The 17,367-nt window shown below is 53.0% G+C and overlaps 1 protein-coding gene across 1 annotated transcript in view; it reads left to right on the top strand.

The window, feature by feature from the left end:
- The first annotated feature begins 8,177 nt into the window (after positions 1 to 8,177).
- Rbm33 (RNA binding motif protein 33) overlaps positions 8,178 to 17,367 on the top strand; it is a 97,706-nt gene continuing 88,516 nt past the window's right edge. The window contains exons 1-2 of the mRNA XM_013027207.1: positions 8,178 to 8,318; positions 8,907 to 9,129. Of these exons, the coding sequence (XP_012882661.1) occupies positions 8,178 to 8,318; positions 8,907 to 9,129 (364 nt within the window). The remainder of the gene's footprint in view (positions 8,319 to 8,906; positions 9,130 to 17,367) is intronic.

Below are 17,367 nucleotides of genomic sequence, written 5' to 3'. Positions count from 1 at the left end.
TCAACCAAAGCCACCCTCCCCTGGAGGCCAGCATCCCGAGCGGGCAGGGCTTTCCTGTCGCCTAATTCCGAATGAACTTGTTAAAGCATTTTTAGTGTAATGAAAACATTAGATCAATTCCTAGCAGGGGTGGTTGTCACTAAATCAATAGCTTGCGGGGCCCATCTCGAGCGCCGGGAGGGCTGCCAACAACGAGGCACACAGTGTCCGCGTCAGTGCTGGGGCGGGAGAGATAGGAATCTGCTCCGTCTGCCAGTCTGGAGCCTCTTGAAAGGACGCAAGGGGCAGGGCCTTTGAAATGTCACCGCACCGCCAGGAAGGACCACAATGGCTGCCGTCCAGCAGGACAGCTCAGGCCTCACAGCCTCTGCAGAGCAAGCGCCTGCCGGGATTCTCACACCACCTTCCCGTGGGCCTCCCCCAGCGAGTCACACAGACCAAGAGGAGCAGAGAAGGTGGCAGAAACAAGTCCCGCCAACGTAGCCCACGTAGCCCACAGTGGGCTGGGGGAGCAGAGCGGGCGGGAGGCAGGGAGGGCCTGGGCTCGGCTGTCGGAGGCCGGGGCTCCTTTGCGGTAGAACGCACCCTCCAGGAGCGCACGACGGAATCTTCCACAGACCACACCTGGCAGCTGTCTGGGAGGGGCCCTGTCACTAGAGAAAGGGACTGGCAGGCAGAAGAACACAGCATGCGTTACGAAATCTGCCAGGACACCAGGTAAAGTACCATCACAACCATCCACATGCAAACACATGCCCGTGTGTGCACACACATGACACACGTAACCCCACAGCATTCATGCTTATGGAGACTCTGTCTGTCTGTCTATCTCTCTCCCCAAGCAGTCTCTGGGTTAGCTGTGGGCAGCAGAGAGTCCGGCTGGCCAAGAGGCAGAGCTCAGCAGGCAGAGTGAGCTGGGGCTTACTAGCTGCTCTAGGCCCCACAGAAACAGGTAGGTGATGGAAAGAAAGCCCGGAGTCCAAGCCAGAGTGTGAAAAGATCCAGCTGGTGTCAGAATGAGCTGGGAGGGGAAAGGCTTTGGCAGCACAGAATCAAGGAGGTAGAGACAGAGACGGGCATGGAAGAGTCAGCACCCAAGGGAGGCAGGGCTCAATCGACGAGCGTGAAGAAAGAACCAAGCTCTCTATGTGCGTGATAATCATGTTTTGGTTGTGTGTGTGTGTGTGTGCAAACGTGAACATATGCCAGTCCTGGGGCTTGAACTTAGGGCCTATGCTCTGTCCCCTGAACTGTTTTGCTCAAAGCTGGCACTCTACCACTTGAACCACAGCTCCATTTTGTACTTTTTGGTGGTTAATAGGAGACAAGACTCTCACAGACTTCCCTGCCCTGGCTGGCTTTGAACCTCAATGCTCAGATCTCAGCCTCCTGGGTAGGCAGGATTACAGGCGTGAGCCACTGATGCCCAGGCTAAAACTCGTGTTTTGATAAAAATGCAAAGAAAGAGAGATCTCATGAACACTAGCAAGACCAGCCAGACAGACAGAAGAAAAGTGTGTTCTGAGCAGAGAGCTGTGCTGTATGATTCGTGATTCACACTAGTTCCAGGGGGGCCGGGGCTCCACATGCCTGCTGGGTGCTGGGTCGTAGGGTGCTGGGGCACAGGGCTCTGGGTCACGGAGGGTCTCAACACAGATTCATAGGCTGTGAAAAGTGGACCCTCTTAGGCTGGGAAGGTGGCTCAGTGGTAGAGCGCTTGCCTTGCATGCATGAGGCCCTGGGTTCAATTCCTCAGCACCACATAAGCAGAAAAAGCCAGAAGTGGCACTGTGGCTCAAGTGGTAGAGTGCTAGCCTTGAGCTGAAGAACTGAGGGACAGCGCCCAGGCCCAGAGTTCAGGCCCCACAGCCGGCAAAATAAAGAGAGAAAAGAAATAACAAATAGTCATTAGTTAAAGGAAATATACTAAATCTTACTCATAAATTTAAAAAATGCAAATGAAATTCAGTTACTGTTTTTACTTAGATTGACAAAAATTTAAAGCGCACTGAATCACTTAAGGAAACAAAAGCCACCAAGGGAACACCTCCAAGAATTTGTCAGTGAAAATACAAGCTGAAGAATTTTGCACCATGGCACATGCCTGCATTCCCAGAGTCCCTCAGGAAGGAAGAGGACATCTTCGACTACACAGTAAGACCATTTCATAAAAATAATAGTAATAATAATAATAATTCTATGTGTCATCAAGAAACAAAGAGAGGACCAAAGAAGGAAAGTAACCAGGGCTGGTGAGAACGTGCCCCACCAGGGTGGGGAGACAGTGGGTGCCACCAACGCGGCCCGGGGTGGCTGGGGACTGTTCCAAGGCAGCCTCCCCCGCACTCAGGGAGGAGCTGGCCACTTGCTGGAGGCCATGGGAGGAAAACTCCTATCCACCCTACAGGCCCCAGGCCCCACGTCCAACAGGCTGGGCTGTCACCAACGGCATCTCTGCCTGAGGGGCTTCCAGGGACAGTCTGACTAGGGAGGGGCTGTTATGACACCAGCCCCGGCACTGACGGAACGGGAAGCCAAGCCTGAGGCTGCCGCTCTGGCGTCATACACCCTCCTGCTCACGCACCCCGGAGGAGCGGCTGGCCTCTCGGGCTGCCAGGGCCTCTGCCCTCCTGCCTGTCGTGGGTCGAGGCCTCGAACCAGGCGGCTGTGGAAACTGCCACGTATCGGTTGCCACGTCTCGCTCCCTCAGAGGCCTGCTCTCTGGTCATCTGGCCAGCGGGCCTCCACCTCCCATCCCCTCCTGAGCCCAGAGTCAGGCTACAGGCTAGTGCCAGTCAGAGAGCGGCCTTCAACTTCCCCAGCGGAGCTCAGACAGGAGGCCTGACCCGCCACACTCACAGGCCAAAGGCCATTCTCTGAGACTGCACACCAGGGCAGCCCAGAGGCCGCCAGACCCCCTCCCCCCTCTCCTCCCCTGCCAAGCCGCCCAGAGGCCGCCGGACCCCCTCCCCCTCCCCCGCAGAGCAGGTGCCCGCTCCGGGAGGTTCACCTCTTTCAGGGCCCCAGGGCTGCGGTGCCACCACCACCGGGAGGCCCCGGGCCGGCCAGCGCTGACTACTGGGGAGCATTTCAGTCCAAAGCGAGAACTTACAGGCAGACAGTCTGAGATGCTTCTTTATACAGCAACATGCGGTGCTGGGCAGACCTGGGCCTGCTTTTCCCAAGGCTAGACCAGGAGGGGTGAAATGACCCTGGACTTCCAGAGCCAGGGCCCACAGGGAGAGCCTTTGAGAGGCGCTATAGGGTGCTGGGTGGGAACTTGCTCTGGGGAGTGGCGGTCAGGGGTGACAGGAAAGGAGGCGGTCCAGCGGCCTGTCCCCCTGTGGTCCGGCCTGGGCCTGCAGACAGCCTGCCCATGCACAGTCCCCCCGGCGGGCACTGTCCCCTGGCAGGTACTCACCTCCACAGCGCACGTCTGATTGCTGAGGTTGCTCTGAGGCCTGGGTGGGCGCAGGCCACAGCAGCAGGGCCAGCAAGGCCAGCAAGGCCACGGGCAGCCGCACCGACTCCATGGCCACGTCCCTCCCAAGTCTCTTCTTACGCTTCCACAGCGGCAGCAGAGTGCCACTTAATGTCCCCGACCTGCAGCACCCAGGAGACAGCCCAGGCCTGGCCCCGCCCCGCCCGCAGGGCCCGCACCTGGGGCCCAGGTGCAGGTGCCCTGGCCTCTCCCTCCCCTCCACCCCAAAGCCCTTTCCTTGTCCCCACACCCATTTCAGGGTCTCAACCCTCCCAACCTAGCCCCTACCCCCTCATCCCAGCCACAAAGACCCCAATTCTCAAATCTCAACCTCCTGAGAGCTAGGATTACAAGCGTGAGCCACCGGCAGCCGTCAGAATGATGATTATGATTGTGATTTGTGTGTGTTGTGGGAGGATATTTTAAATGTAAGTTTAGAATGGGCCAGGCCTATCTAAATAGTACCCAAACCCTATAAAGCTAGAGAGAGAGAGAGAGAGAGATTGTGAAGAGGGGGGGATTAAAAAAAACACAAACAACTGAAACCCAAATAGGCAGAGGAGCACTGGAGTGCGGGGCCGTACTCTGTGGCTGGAGTGCGGCCTGTGTTGAATGTTTGTGCAAACCTATCGGAGCAGAGTGAGCTCTGATGGACCTGTGGGCTTCGTGACAAGGACGCATTCCGGTGGAGTCCTCAGCTGCAGCGCAGGGCCGCTTGCGGGGGCCGGTGGGGGTGTACCTGTTGGGCGAGCGGGCTACATGGGCGTCCAACTCAGTGCCGTTCTGAACCTGCTCGAAAAAGTACAGTATATTAAATAAAAAACAAAACCAAATCAAAGCCAACAAGGCGATGGGAAGCGGAGGAAGGATTTGAATAGAAAGGCACAAATCCGGCCACAGGGCAGCCGTGATGGTACTGAGAAGGCTGCAGCTGCGGGGGCCGCGGGGGCCGCGGGGGCCGGTCACCTGGCAGCACCCACATAGTCATTTGCATTTCAAATCTCTCTCCTGGGTGATCAGCCGCTTTTCCTTCCAGGAATGTGTCCCACAAGCTTGGTCCTGTGTGGCTGTGGATGGAGGGAGGGGGGAGGGAGGGAGGGAGGAGGCCTGTGCTGGGCGCTGGCCTCCCTGGGGCTCCGGAGGTGACGGTGGGTGGATGACAGCATCAGAAAGCAGCTGCTAGCAGTGATGGACACCAAGGTGCCACACAGCACCCCTGGGTGGCACACTGCTGGCTGGGAGAAGCTTGGGCTTTGTCCCTGGATGGGCCACCCTTTGCTCTGGGCACTCAGGGCCATTGGGGGACTCACAGTGGCTCTTGGTGACTGACTGTGGAGAGGGGACTGGCAGAGAAAAAAATCTCATCATGTGCCTGGAGGCTTAGGGCTTGAGGTGGGCTCCCTCTCAGCCCACCGCCTGCACCTTCAGAGCAGGGGGGAGGCTGGGGGAGGCTGGAGGAGGCAGGGAGGAGGCCAGAGGAGGCTGGAGGAGGCAGAGAGGAGGGTGGAGGCAGGAAGGAGGCTGGACCCTGAGTTGGCCCACCTGGCCAGTCATCCCAGGCCCCCTGTCTGTGTAAGAAATGCCAACCAAACTCTGGACAGCTTCCAGAAGGCCAAACATACCAGTGTGTGGGAGAGGATCGGCCTCCCTGAGCCCAGGCTCACCCAGGCTTCCGTCACAGCCCCGGTGCCTTCGCTTTACCGGTTTTGAGCTGTGTCCTTTGTTATAAAAATGTACAGGCAGGCGCGTGCTCTGGACCTCGGTGAGCTGTCCGGCGAGCGACCAGCAGCGAGCTCACGGGGGCCCACAGACGTGCAGCAGGCAGCCCTGGGACCGAGAGAGGACTAGGGAGCACGGTGGGAGGGATGTCTTCCTGAGTCCCCGTCCTAAGACCTGCGGCGTGTGACCCCGTTCCAGTGGTGAGTCTGACTCGGCAGCATGCGGGGTCGCTCAGGACAGGAACAAGAAGAGAGAGGTGGATTTTACCTGTAGCCGTTGGGACCTCTTAAGGAACATTTCCTATTTTAAAGCAAATCCACACAATCAAATGCAGTCTTCACTCTGGGAGACACAAATAGTTGAACATGGAAGCCATGGTCCCGGCATGAAACCACTTGTTTCCTAACGTCATCTGAGCGGGCAATGGAGGTTAAGGCTGTGTTGTTCCTATGGTGCCTCGGGCATTGGCAAGGACAAGGCTCACCCGTTCTGAGTTCGATTTCCCCGGAGAAGGGAAAGGGCAGCTCCGATGCCCCCGTGGGCTTCTGCTTCCTATGTTCCTGCTGGGCTTGGAGGAGCGGCGTGTGAGGAGCCAGCGCACCCGCGGGCCCCGCGTCGACAGTCCCCCTCGCTCCCCTTCCAGCTCGCCGGGGAATTTCCCTCTCTGCACCCTCAACTCTCCTCTGGGCCATTCTGCTGCTTAAGAGAAAAGGGAGAACAGAACCCTTCGTGCCACGGTTGTAAAACACTAGGCCTTGAAAGCCAGGAGGAGCATGCGAGCGCAGTGCATGCATCCGGGAAGGGGAAAGGGTTTCAGGGAGACTCGCTTTGTCCTCACAGTTCCCTGTCTCTGGTGGCTGGACGTGTGCTAGTCCTCTGAGTCCATCAACTCACAAGGTGAGGGGTGCGGGACGATGGGGGGGCAGGCACGGGACCCAACTCTGGCAGAAATGCCGGCCAATCCTCTTCAAGCCCACCTGCCAGCCAGACCAGCCTGTGGCCCGGCCCGCGACAGGCCTGTGCTTCTGCCTTCGATGCTGCCAGGGCTTCTGTGGGGACAAAGGGGGTAGCAGACCCTGGCTCTCTTCCATAGGCGGCTTCCTGGATCAGTGAGCCTACCTGCCTCCCGTCAGACACCGGCCGGGCACCTCAGAGACTCAGTTTCCCCACTGACCAAGTTTAAGTCGCCACTGGTGAGCATTATGCCTGGGCATCTCTGGGAGGGTGTTTCCAGGACATTTGAATCTCTGGACCAAGGAATCTGTCCCTGCTGACTGAATCAGGCCACCAGGCCACTGGTGGGGGGAAGGCGGGGGAGGAAGAGGGGAAGTCACTACCTTGCTGGTGTCTAAAGCTGGGGCCCCTCCTGTCCCCGCTTGCCTGCCAACCAGCCACTCACGGGATACACGGTAGCTTGTCCTTCCCCCAGCCTACATGGAGAGCACCAGGGCGAGCACAGACTTGAGCCTATGGCCAACACTTTGGGCGGAAGCATCCTGGGTACCGCCTGGCCACGAGTCCAGGAGCTCGTGCAGGTAGGGTGGTGGTAAGCTAGGCGTGGTAAACTCTCCTAGAGAGAGAGCTGCGCAGCCAGTACCAGCTATTCTGACCGCGGAGCGGGGCCTGGGAAAGGGTCGTCTTTTCCTACGCTACTGGTAAGTCGTGTCCCAGGTCACGATCGGCAGGAAGGAACCATTGTTGGCAGGGGTCATCTGAGGATGAAACCCAGGGCTCTGTGAGGAGAGTGCCTGCCCCTTGAGCTCTGCCCAGCCCCCGTGCCCGCCGCTCTGCACGTCCCAGGCCGGGGCTGCTCATCCTGAGAGGCCCGGGGTCTTCCGGCAGACCTTGATGGAGCTCTGTGTCTGTGCTTGCTTGGGGATGCTGGATGAAAAGCACAGCACCCACCCTCTGCTCAAGGCCATTACCTTGACCAGCTGAGGCCAGGGCTGTGGCTGCCTGCAGGGCCGAGCACGCTGGTGGTGGTGCGTCTGAGGAGAGGAAGTCGGGAAGGAAGGTGGTTTCCAAGGCAGAGCTGGCGGCCTCTGATCTTCCCTGCAGCAGTCCGCCAGGGCATCAGGACATGTGGGCTCAAGGTGGAGAGTCAGGTGGATGCCACAACCCCCCCCCCAACCCCTGGAAACCACAGAGGCAGGGAGAGCCTGATGCCAAACCAAGCTCAATACTTGGCAGCCTTCTTGCAAAATCACTGGATTCCTTTCAAAACGGAGACTACAAACACACATTAACATAGCATCTCACATTTAAAGGGTTTAACAGCAAGGGAGTGTGGAAAGTTTACCCTCCAGGCAAAAAAGAATGAATAGGAACAGAAAAAGCCGATAACTTCTCTCGTGTCTGGGGTGGAAAGCAGCCTCTCGCTCACCAGGAGATATATTTTCCTTGCCTTGAATTGTTTTGTCTCTTTTACTTAGATCCTAAACCTCCTGGGCTTGGGTCACATGACCTTCCTGCCCCAAGCATATCCAACAATAATCGCTTGCTTTAAATAAACGCTCAGGCCCCGGAGCCCTGAGTGTCTAAGTGCGTACACCTGAGAAACTCCTCACCGCATCCCGTGTGGACAGGGATGCCGGCTTTCTCTGGGTCTTCATGAAAAGCCAGCACCACACGCAATGGCCAAGTTTGTCTCCAGCACGCCTGCCCCTGCACCGGGCTTCCCGCCACTCCACCCCTGCGGGAGGGTGGAGGGGGGCAGGTGTGTGAGCGGGGAGCCAGGAGTGGGTCAGGTGGGGGGAGAGGGCTGCGAGGCAAGCTGCAGGGCACAGGCATGGAATTCTCGGATCTCCCTCGCACATCGCCCCGCCCCGCACGGTGTGGCTGTGCACAGGGTGGGGTAGAGAGTAACCCCTCCCCTCCCATCTTCTCCCAGGTCAGGCTGAGGGTGCAGTCCAGTCCCAGGAGAAAGCCGCAGGCACAAGTTGGGGGGAGGTCAGGGATTGACTAGAGGGGCTGCGTCATGGAGGAAGGTCTGCAAGGGGCTGGACAGGATGAAGAGGCTGCCCTGGGCCAGCAGCAGCTGGTTGACGCCCCAGCCCGGGGCCCCAAAGGACAGATGCCCCTGCAGAGGACAGTTACTGGGCCGGCAGCCCCGAGGAAGGTGATCCTAGGGACAGACAGGGGGGAGCAGTGCCAGCCCAGCCAGGAGAACCATACCTAGCCAGCGCCGAGGACACAGAGCACGGTGAGCTGGTCCATTCAATTTACCCCAAAGTCCGTGCGTGGCCTCCCCTGCGCCTTGCCAGGAGTCCTCCGAACGCACCAGCAGCCTCTAGCTCTGGGAACAGTGTCCCCACCCCCATGGTTCTGGGTCCTAGGACCATTGTCTCCTCCAGAGAGCACTGCTCCTGGGGTCTTTCCTGCCCCGTGGGGAGACCCCACCCCCTTCCCGCGCCTCAGGCAGGCGCGCAGTTTCTTCAGCGTCCTGACTTATGCCTTGGGCTTCAGCCTTTTCCACTGAACCCCACCTCCACCACCAGCTCTAGCCTTCACCAGCGCCCTGGCACCGAAGCCACAGGAAACAGAGCGTGGCCTCCCAGTCCACGGAGAGCGTGGAATGTTAGCAGTCTCTCGTCACGCAGGGTGGCCAGCCACGTTCTGTGGGCTCCTCTCCCGGCGCATTTCTGACCTGGGGAGCCACAATTCTGACAAAGCAGCTTCATGGCTGAGCCTGGCCTCCCACCAGCAGACGTCCCCAGCAGCGGACGAGGACCGCACGGCACCGCCGTTTGGCGTTCGGCCGAAGCCCGAGGCCTGCAGCACCTCGGGCTATGTGGAACGGTGCCCACGCTGGGAGCTGATGTTCCAGTGGGTCCCCACTGCCCGGACTGCCGCCCTGTGGACGAAGCTTCCAGAACATGAACTCAGACAGATTCAGACCAGAGCGGCCAGGTCATTTTCTGACCGCTTGTGTAGTCTGGAAGCTTCTCTTTATCTTTTGTGGCTGGTCCCACTCACGAGGGAGGAAACCAGACTGGGTGTTCTCTGGACTGCGTTCCCAGCGTCTCCAGCCATGGTCCTCCCGAGGCACACGCGTCGCTTGCCGACGCTGGCTGTTACACACGTAGCCCACCCAGGACTTAACCGGGCTCACGTGTCTGCTTTTTAGCTGTGCTCCAGAATGTCAGACCTGACAAATTCCTCTGGGAGTGTGTGTTCTACAATCTTGACAGTAGCAAGCTCCAAGTCAATCACAAGCTTGTTAAAGGCCAGAGAAACAGTCAATGGTAAGAGTCTGGACAGACAGACAGAGAGCAGACGGCCCAGAGATGGATATGGAATTCCTGCAGACAGAAGGCAGCGAGGGAGGGCTGGGAAGGTGGCTCAGTGGTAGAGTGCTAGCCTCTGGCATGCATGAAGCCCTGGGTTTGATTCCTCAGCACCACATACACAGAAAATGCCAGAAGTGGTGCTGTGGCTCGAGTGGTAGAGCCTTGTGCAAAAAGAAGCTCAGGGATAATGCCCAGGCCCTGAGTTCAAGCCCCAGGACTGGGGGGGACCCACCAGGGAAAATAGCCTACCATCCAGAGACCAGCCAAGGAAACCGACCCACCATCTACAGACAGCACCCTACCAGCAGCCTGCCAGCCACAGCGGCCAGCCTGCTGCCTACCAGGCAGACCCACAGGATGCGGGCGCCCCACAGCGACCGTCCTGGGCCGACTGGACCTGACAGGAGCCCTCGCCGCCCCCTTAGGGGGTTCTCACTCAAGTCTACAGTTAACCGGGCTAGACTCCACGTTTCCTGTCCAGCAGGCAAACACAGGTGGCTTCCACCCCCATTTGCCAGCTCCACCTCTCCGGTGAAGTGGGCCTCAGAGGCTCTGGGGCACCCGCCCCGCATCGGGTACAGTGTTCCGGGTTGCGGGCAGCCTGGGCTGATTGCCTTCTGATGATTTTATCTAGCGTGCCCCCCCCCCGGGCGAAGACCCCATCCTGACTCAGGATGGTTCTTCCTCTTTCTGTATAAGTCTGGAAGGCGCTCCGCTCCTGGGGGAGGATCCTGTCCACCATGTGTTTTCATGTCATGGCTGGGTGTCCCCACGTGTGAGAAGACTTTACATTTGTCAAGGAGGCCGCACCTTGCCTCCATCAGGGGTGCAAAGACAATTCAAAACCCTTCTGCTTCTACCATGTCAGAACGGTTTGGCAACCTGACACTTCAATTAAAGACTGGTTTAAACTGGATCGCATTACCAGAGGTTTTTGTGGTGGAATCTTAATTATAATCCTAAACCCAAGCTCCTCCTACAAACAAATAGTTCAGCAACAACCTCAGGAAGAAAACAAAACGTGAATGTCTAACAAGATAAAGTATTTATTTTGTTCCAACAATTGGTGAGAAGGGCTTTCTTGGAAGAATCCCACCATGCCCGGCCCTCGGCTCCTGGAGCCCTGGCGTTCTAGCCTGCCACTGGGCCTCTCAGCCACCGGCCTCAGAGAAGAGCACACACACACACACACACACACACACACACGGTTCTGTAAGATGAAAGAACAGCTTCCCTGGTTCTGAAGCCGTTCTGGGAACAAGGCACACAACATCGGAGCCCCTGCAAACACAGACATGCCGTCCCTGTGGGGCGGGATGTCATGCTACAAGGGCAGAACGCTTCGGAAAAAACCCGTCAGGTTTTACTGTGCATCCCAAACGGTGGACACATCACCGGGTGTTCTCTGACCTTCAGACCGTGAGACAAACAACGCAGGTGTCCCTGAACGGGAAGTCTCCTAAGACAAGTGAAGTCCCTCGTGTGACACGGAGGCTGGGGGGGGGAGGTGGAGGAGCACGGCTGTACAGCAGCAGGCTGGCACGGGGAGGGGAGAGGGCATGTCTGCCAGAACTCATAGCAGAAACCATACCCCTCCCAGGAGATAGTACTAAGACGTGAGGCTTTTTTTTGGGGGGGTCTTGAACTCAGGGCCTGGGCATTATCCCTGAGCTCTTTCGCTCAAGGCTAGCATTCTACCACTTTGAGCTACAACTCCACATTTGGTTTTCTGGTGATTAGTTGGAGATATGAGTCTCATGGACTTTCCTGCTCAGGCTGGCTTTGATATCAGATCTCAGCCTTCTGAGCAGCTAGGATTACAGGCATGAGCCACCAGTACCTGGCTAGGTGAGACTTTTTGAAGGTGGTTAGTCATGAGACTGGAGCCGCTTCAATGAGATCAGTACCCTAAAAAATTATTGTTATTATAAAGTCAAAAGGATTACAGCTATATAAGTCAGGTAAAGAATCTATTTCTTTTTGGACAATGTCACCCCTTCCCTTGCTCTCTCCCAGTTTTTCCTTTTGTTCTTAATATTTAGCTTATTGTTATTATAGAGGTGATGTACAGAGCGATTACAATGACATGAGTCAGTCATACAGTGTCTTCTGCCCCTCACTCTCTCCCAGTCCCTTCCTCCCGTCTCCACCCAGAGTTGTATAGTTCAGTTCATCAGCGTCCAGTGAGCACTCTCCACCTTTTCCCCTCTAGTCCTGTGCTCTTCCTCCATCCTCCCCAACATGTGCATGTTTTCATATCTTGTAGTTCATTGCAACATATATATTAATTTATATGAAAAGATACATAGGCAATGTTTCTTGGTGTTTCTCTCCCGAGTATCACTTCTTTTGATCTGTGTATCTACAATCTGGTATAACTTATTGTATCCCAGTGTATTTTAAATCTAACTTCCACATATCAGAGAGAACATGCACCCTTTGTCTCTCTGATCTTGGCTTACCTCACTTAACATGATTTGTTCTAGTTCCATCCATTTCCCTGCAAATGACATTATTTTATTCTTTCTAATGGCTGTATAAAATTCCATTGTGTATAGATACCACATTTTTTGGATCCGATTAGTGCCCTTTTCAAGGGACCCCAGAAAGATATCTTGTGCTTTCTATCATGTGAGGAGAGAGACAGAAAGGCGGGGGGCCTGTGGAGAGTGGCCCTTACCAGAATCCCACCATGCTGGCACACCAATCTCAGGCTTCTGGCCTCTCAAATTGTGAGGACCACCACGTGTATTTTACCCACCAGCCCATGGGGCTCCTGTAGAGCACAGAAGGAAACGCTCTCTCTCACTTCCTTTGGTCCCGGCTCCTCATAGGGTGGGTGGGAGCCACCATCCTGACTGAAGGGGGCTGGGGCGCTGGTTCCTCAGAGGAGGGCGGGAGACAGTTGTCACGAGAAACAAAGTGTACATTGCAATGATAGCATAAAGGCCAGGAAAATTCCCCCAATGTAGGCTCACAGTTTGAGAACCAGTGTTCTGAGTCTGGCGCTGAGCGCCCGGGAGGCAGGGCTGAGGGCAGTCCCTGGAGGGCTCCCGTCGGGATCCACACTTGTGTCGGCACACAGCTATTTTAGTTGTTCCAGTGTGTTTTGATCCAACTTGAAAGATGGGCTGTGCCTGCGGAGGGAACGGCGGATGCTCACTGGAGAGTTGTTTCGCAGTTCTGCTCTTTTGTCCAAACAGATCAATACACTCACAGAATGTTTAAGAAAACGACTGCATTTTGTATCTGAAGTAGTCTCAAAAGTGATGGAGATGCAAACACTGAAATCAGACACATTTTACATCTAGAAATCCGTGCCAGCAAATCCCTAAAGAACTATCGCAATCTTCTGAAGCGGTCATAGAGTTTTTGCTTCTTGTTTCGTTTTGTGCTGGTAGTGGCGCTTGAACTCAGGGCCTCATGCTCTTCTTGCTTGGCTTTGTCTGCTCATGGTGCTCTACCACTTGAGCCATGCCACCAAGTCCTTATAGCTTATTGTTTCTTTACAACAGTAGCCGGGTGCTGGTGGCTCACACCTGTAATGCTAGCTACTCATGTGGCTAACTGAAGCCAGCTTGGGGAGGCAAGTTTGTGAGATTGTTATCTTTAATTAAACACATACACACACAACCAAGCCAGAAGTGGAGTGATGGCTTAAGTAGCAGAGCACTAGCCTTGAGAAAGGAAGGGGGGGAGGGAGAAAGAGAGGGAGAGAAAGCAAGCAAGCTCAGGGACAGTGCCCAGGCCCCGAGTTCAAGCCCTAGGACTGGCACGAAAAAAAACCCAAAACCAAAATGTGGGTGAGGCAGACCTACTGCTCACGCATGTGTTTATTTTTCTTGTACCAGCATTGGAGTTTTTGCTCATGGATGGAGTTCTACCACTTGAGCCATACCACCGCCAGTCTGAAATCTTGTCTAAAGCAAAATATACTTGCTCTGCTTGGCTTGAAATCCAACATCTGTTCCTGCTTCTGTTTTCCGTTTGAGTGAATGGAACAAGGAGAAAAGGTGCACTATTCAATGTCAAAGGCTTCAGGTCAAATTGCTAAGCCATCCTCTAAGAGCTGCAGTAATGTCAGTACACACAAACCCTTCACAGTCGCCACAGAGCTCCAGCGTTTTTCATCATCACCATGCTCAAGGTCGTTGCTGTGCTTCAGAACAAGATTTGAACAACAGACTGTGTGGCGGCTTGTTTTGGAGCACGTATCCAATTGCTAGTTGAGTGAGAATAGCATCTTTAGCTTATGTGTATAAATATGAAACAAGATGACAAACGGAAATGTAAGTTCCACCCATGTTCCCACTCTGGTTGGTTCTTTCTCAAGGAGCTGTTCTCCGCAGTGCTGATGATGGCCAGCAGGTGGCACCATCATGGCTCCAGTCAGCCAGTAACCAGGAGGGAAGTCCAAAAGGTTCTGCGCCTAGGGTGATACTGTCAAGACACCTGAAAGGCAAATTATGTTCTCTCCTCCTTGTTTTCTTTCTAAACGTATTTGACAACCTGCCTTTTATTGACACGCTTGTGTTCTTTGAGACAATTCTTTTATACATCACCCTGGTACTTCAACACAAGGTATCAATCATGGATTAAGAAGGATAAGGTTGTACATAAGAAATATTTGTGTCTTAATTGTCCTGGAAGCATGGAATGGTAATTGAAGAATTCAAAGGTCAGAAAAACCTACTTTGGCTTTTTTTATTTTTCAAGGAATCAAGAGGCCAACAACACAAAGATTGATAGAAATACATTTTTCCATGTCTCTTCCACACATTGTACTAATGGTAAAGATGTCAAGCTGACAAGACTGTGATGTTTTCTAATGATGAATATGCCCTAGTAAGGCCACTAATAGAGATGCTATCTTATAGGTAAAATGGATAACTAGAGCAATAAAAGAGGTAATTACAAAAGACTGAGAACACTGGGAAAAAAAATGTTTAACCTCACTAGCAAGAGCCAATACTGAGATGTCATGATTCACCAATCAAATTATCACACTCATACACTGAATTTATTAACAAGTACTGTGTGAGAGATGATCCAGCCTTCCCTGCAAGGCGTGAAGCCAGAGGCTCATAGCCTTTAGCTCATTTAGAGGACTAAGAGGCACATGAAGACCTGTTTCCTGAGGCCAAACCCAGGGTATACTCCTACTGTGCAAGGTGCAACTCTGGAGCCATTCTAACTTTTCACTAGGGAGGATATTTTGCTGTCTAAACATCGTGATAAAGGAGACGATCTCCCAAGAAAGAAAATACTCAGCTGGGCACCGGTGGTTCATGTCTGCAATCCTAGCTATTTAAGAAGTTGAGATCTGAAGATCACGGTTCAAAGCCAGCCCAGATAGGAAAGTCCATGAGACTCTTATTTCCAACAAGCCACCAGAAAACCAGAAGTGTAGCTGTGGCTCAAAGTGGTAGCACTAGCTTTGAACAAAATTTCTCAGGGACAGTGCCCAGGCCAGGAGTTCAGGCCCCATGCCCAAACATATATCAGAACAAAAATACCTAACCAAACTACAAAAATACTTAACCAAACTATTAAACGTTGATATGATTTTATGTGTGTAGTCAACAAAAACAAAGCCCCTACTCATTCTGGGTGGTGAGTATCAGGAAGCACATAGGAACGTTGTCTCCTATAGCAAGACTACAGCTATTTTCCCAGTCCTAGTCTTGCTTATCTCCACTAGCCAGTTTAATGCAATGTTTGTGTTTGCTTTGATGATAAGAAGAACTGCTGCTGGACTTCATGTCATTTTCCTTCTCTCAGAGGACCCAGCCATCAGGTGCTATCTTGGAGGTGGAAAGCAGTCTTCACCAGACACCAGCCGGCCCACCACCTTACTTTGACCTTCCAGCCTCCAGAACTGTGTCAAGAAGCCCCAGTTCTTTATTACTCCCCCACCCCTACCCCAGGGTGGCCTTTTGTTTTGGCAGCATCAGGGGACTAAGGAAAAGGGAAATTTACTGATTTCCCCATTTTGAGTTTTCTCTCTCAGGAGCCTGCATTACCTTCAGCCTCAGAAAAATAATTTGAGGGAAAAAAATGAACAGTGACTCATAACATACACAATAACAAAACATTAACTCGAAATGATCATAGACTTAAATGCAAAACCTAAATCATAAAACTTCTAGAAGGAAGTCTTTACAACCTCAGGTTAAGCAAAGATGCCGTAGTATCACAAAAGCACAACTCACAAAAGGAAAAATTTGATAAATTGGATGCTACCAGAATTACAAACTTATGTTCTTTGAAAGACACTTAAGAACATGAAAAAATAAGTCAACTGGGAGAAAGTATTTTCATACCCATAAAGATTTCTATCCATTGCCTAAAAAGTTTTTTTAAAACTTGGTAATGAGAAAAGCACAGATAGGTCAGCAAACAAGACCAAAGAAGCTCAAGAAAGACACTCTGACTCTAGTCGTTAGGGAAACAAATTAAAATCACAATGGAAATGGGGAAAAGCTTGAAGAAGTAAGTGCAACCTGGCTCTCCTGCACTGCAGGTGCAAATACAAGGGAGAGCAGCCATTTCCAAGAGCAGCCAGGTCCTGAGCTGACTGGGGAGGCGGCAGTTCCTGCAAACCTGGGGTTTGGAGATACTCAGAACAGTGAAGGATGGGCTGAATGGCAGCTCCTGCCTTTACCCTGAGGAACTCACTTCCTCCTTGAAATACGTACTTTTCAAGTATTAAAGATACTGGGTTGAGCCACACGCTGTGTCCGTAATCCTAGCTACTTGGGAAGCTGAGATTCAGAGGATTATGGTCTGAGAGCAGCCCAGGAACAAAGTTCACAAGCCTCCAGCTCAACAAATAAAAAACGGGAGTGATGTGCATGATGGTCATCCCAACTACAAGGGAAGCAGAAACGGGATGGTGGGCCAGGTCCTCTGGGCAAAAGTGAGACCCTATTTGAAAATAACTACAGCAAAAAGGACTACGGCCATGGCTCAAGTGAGAGAATCCGTCCTTCCATCCTTTTTTTCCAGGCTCAGCATGAAATGAACAAGATAGATAATATCATTTGTGTTCCTGCTGATCCTCCCTTAGGATGCAGCATCAACAATTGGGATTTTTCTAAAAGAAGGACTAAGGACAAAAGTAATCTTCTGCAATACTTCATTGTGTCCAATAAATTAGAAAATGGAGAAATCTGATGCGTAAAGTCTTCAACTAGACTTATTTCACAAAATTAGACCTATTTTTATAAAAGTAAAAAAATGGTATAACTTCATGTGTACAACTTCTCACGTGATTATGGCAGAAGCCAAAATTCTGTGAACAATGTAAAGTTTATTACGTTTCCCACCTGCGCCAGTGAGACAGGAGTTAGTGTGATTGCCTGCCTCCTGCACAGGGACTATTCTAAAACAGTGCAGATGTGGTATGTATGATGGGATGCAAGTCTTTCAGCCAATACCGTAAGATAAACACCTTCAACAACCAGGACCTCTAGTCAGGTGGCACCAGCCTACTCCACCCCCACTCTCTCGGCTGTCATCTCTAATAGGAGCAAGAAGAAACATTTTGTGTGAAGGTACGGCCATTGCTGCTGTGTGGCAGGAAGCAGTTTCTAAAGAAAGAGATCTATGGCCTTCCTCTCTTATAAAAGCACAAAGGTCCACGCTCTGTGTGTGTGTGTGTGTGTGTGTGTGTGTGTGTTAGGACATTTCATGGAGGGGAAAAATGGCTTGAATGTTGATTAAAAAAAATAACAACAGCAAAAAATAACATTCTGGCCCGCTAACTGGCCTGGGACATGCTGGGACACCAGCAGGTACAATGACAAGAGGCCCCTCCTGCAAGGACAAGGCGCTGGTGAGCACGTCTCAGGAGGAGACAGCCCTGCGGGCGAGGGC

This window comes from Dipodomys ordii, unplaced genomic scaffold (genome assembly GCF_000151885.1).
Source record: "Dipodomys ordii isolate 6190 unplaced genomic scaffold, Dord_2.0 Scaffold101, whole genome shotgun sequence".
Classification (NCBI taxonomy): domain Eukaryota; kingdom Metazoa; phylum Chordata; class Mammalia; order Rodentia; family Heteromyidae; genus Dipodomys; species Dipodomys ordii.
The sequence above is the reverse complement of the archived record's forward strand: the minus strand, read 5'-3'. Positions and strand labels throughout refer to the sequence as shown.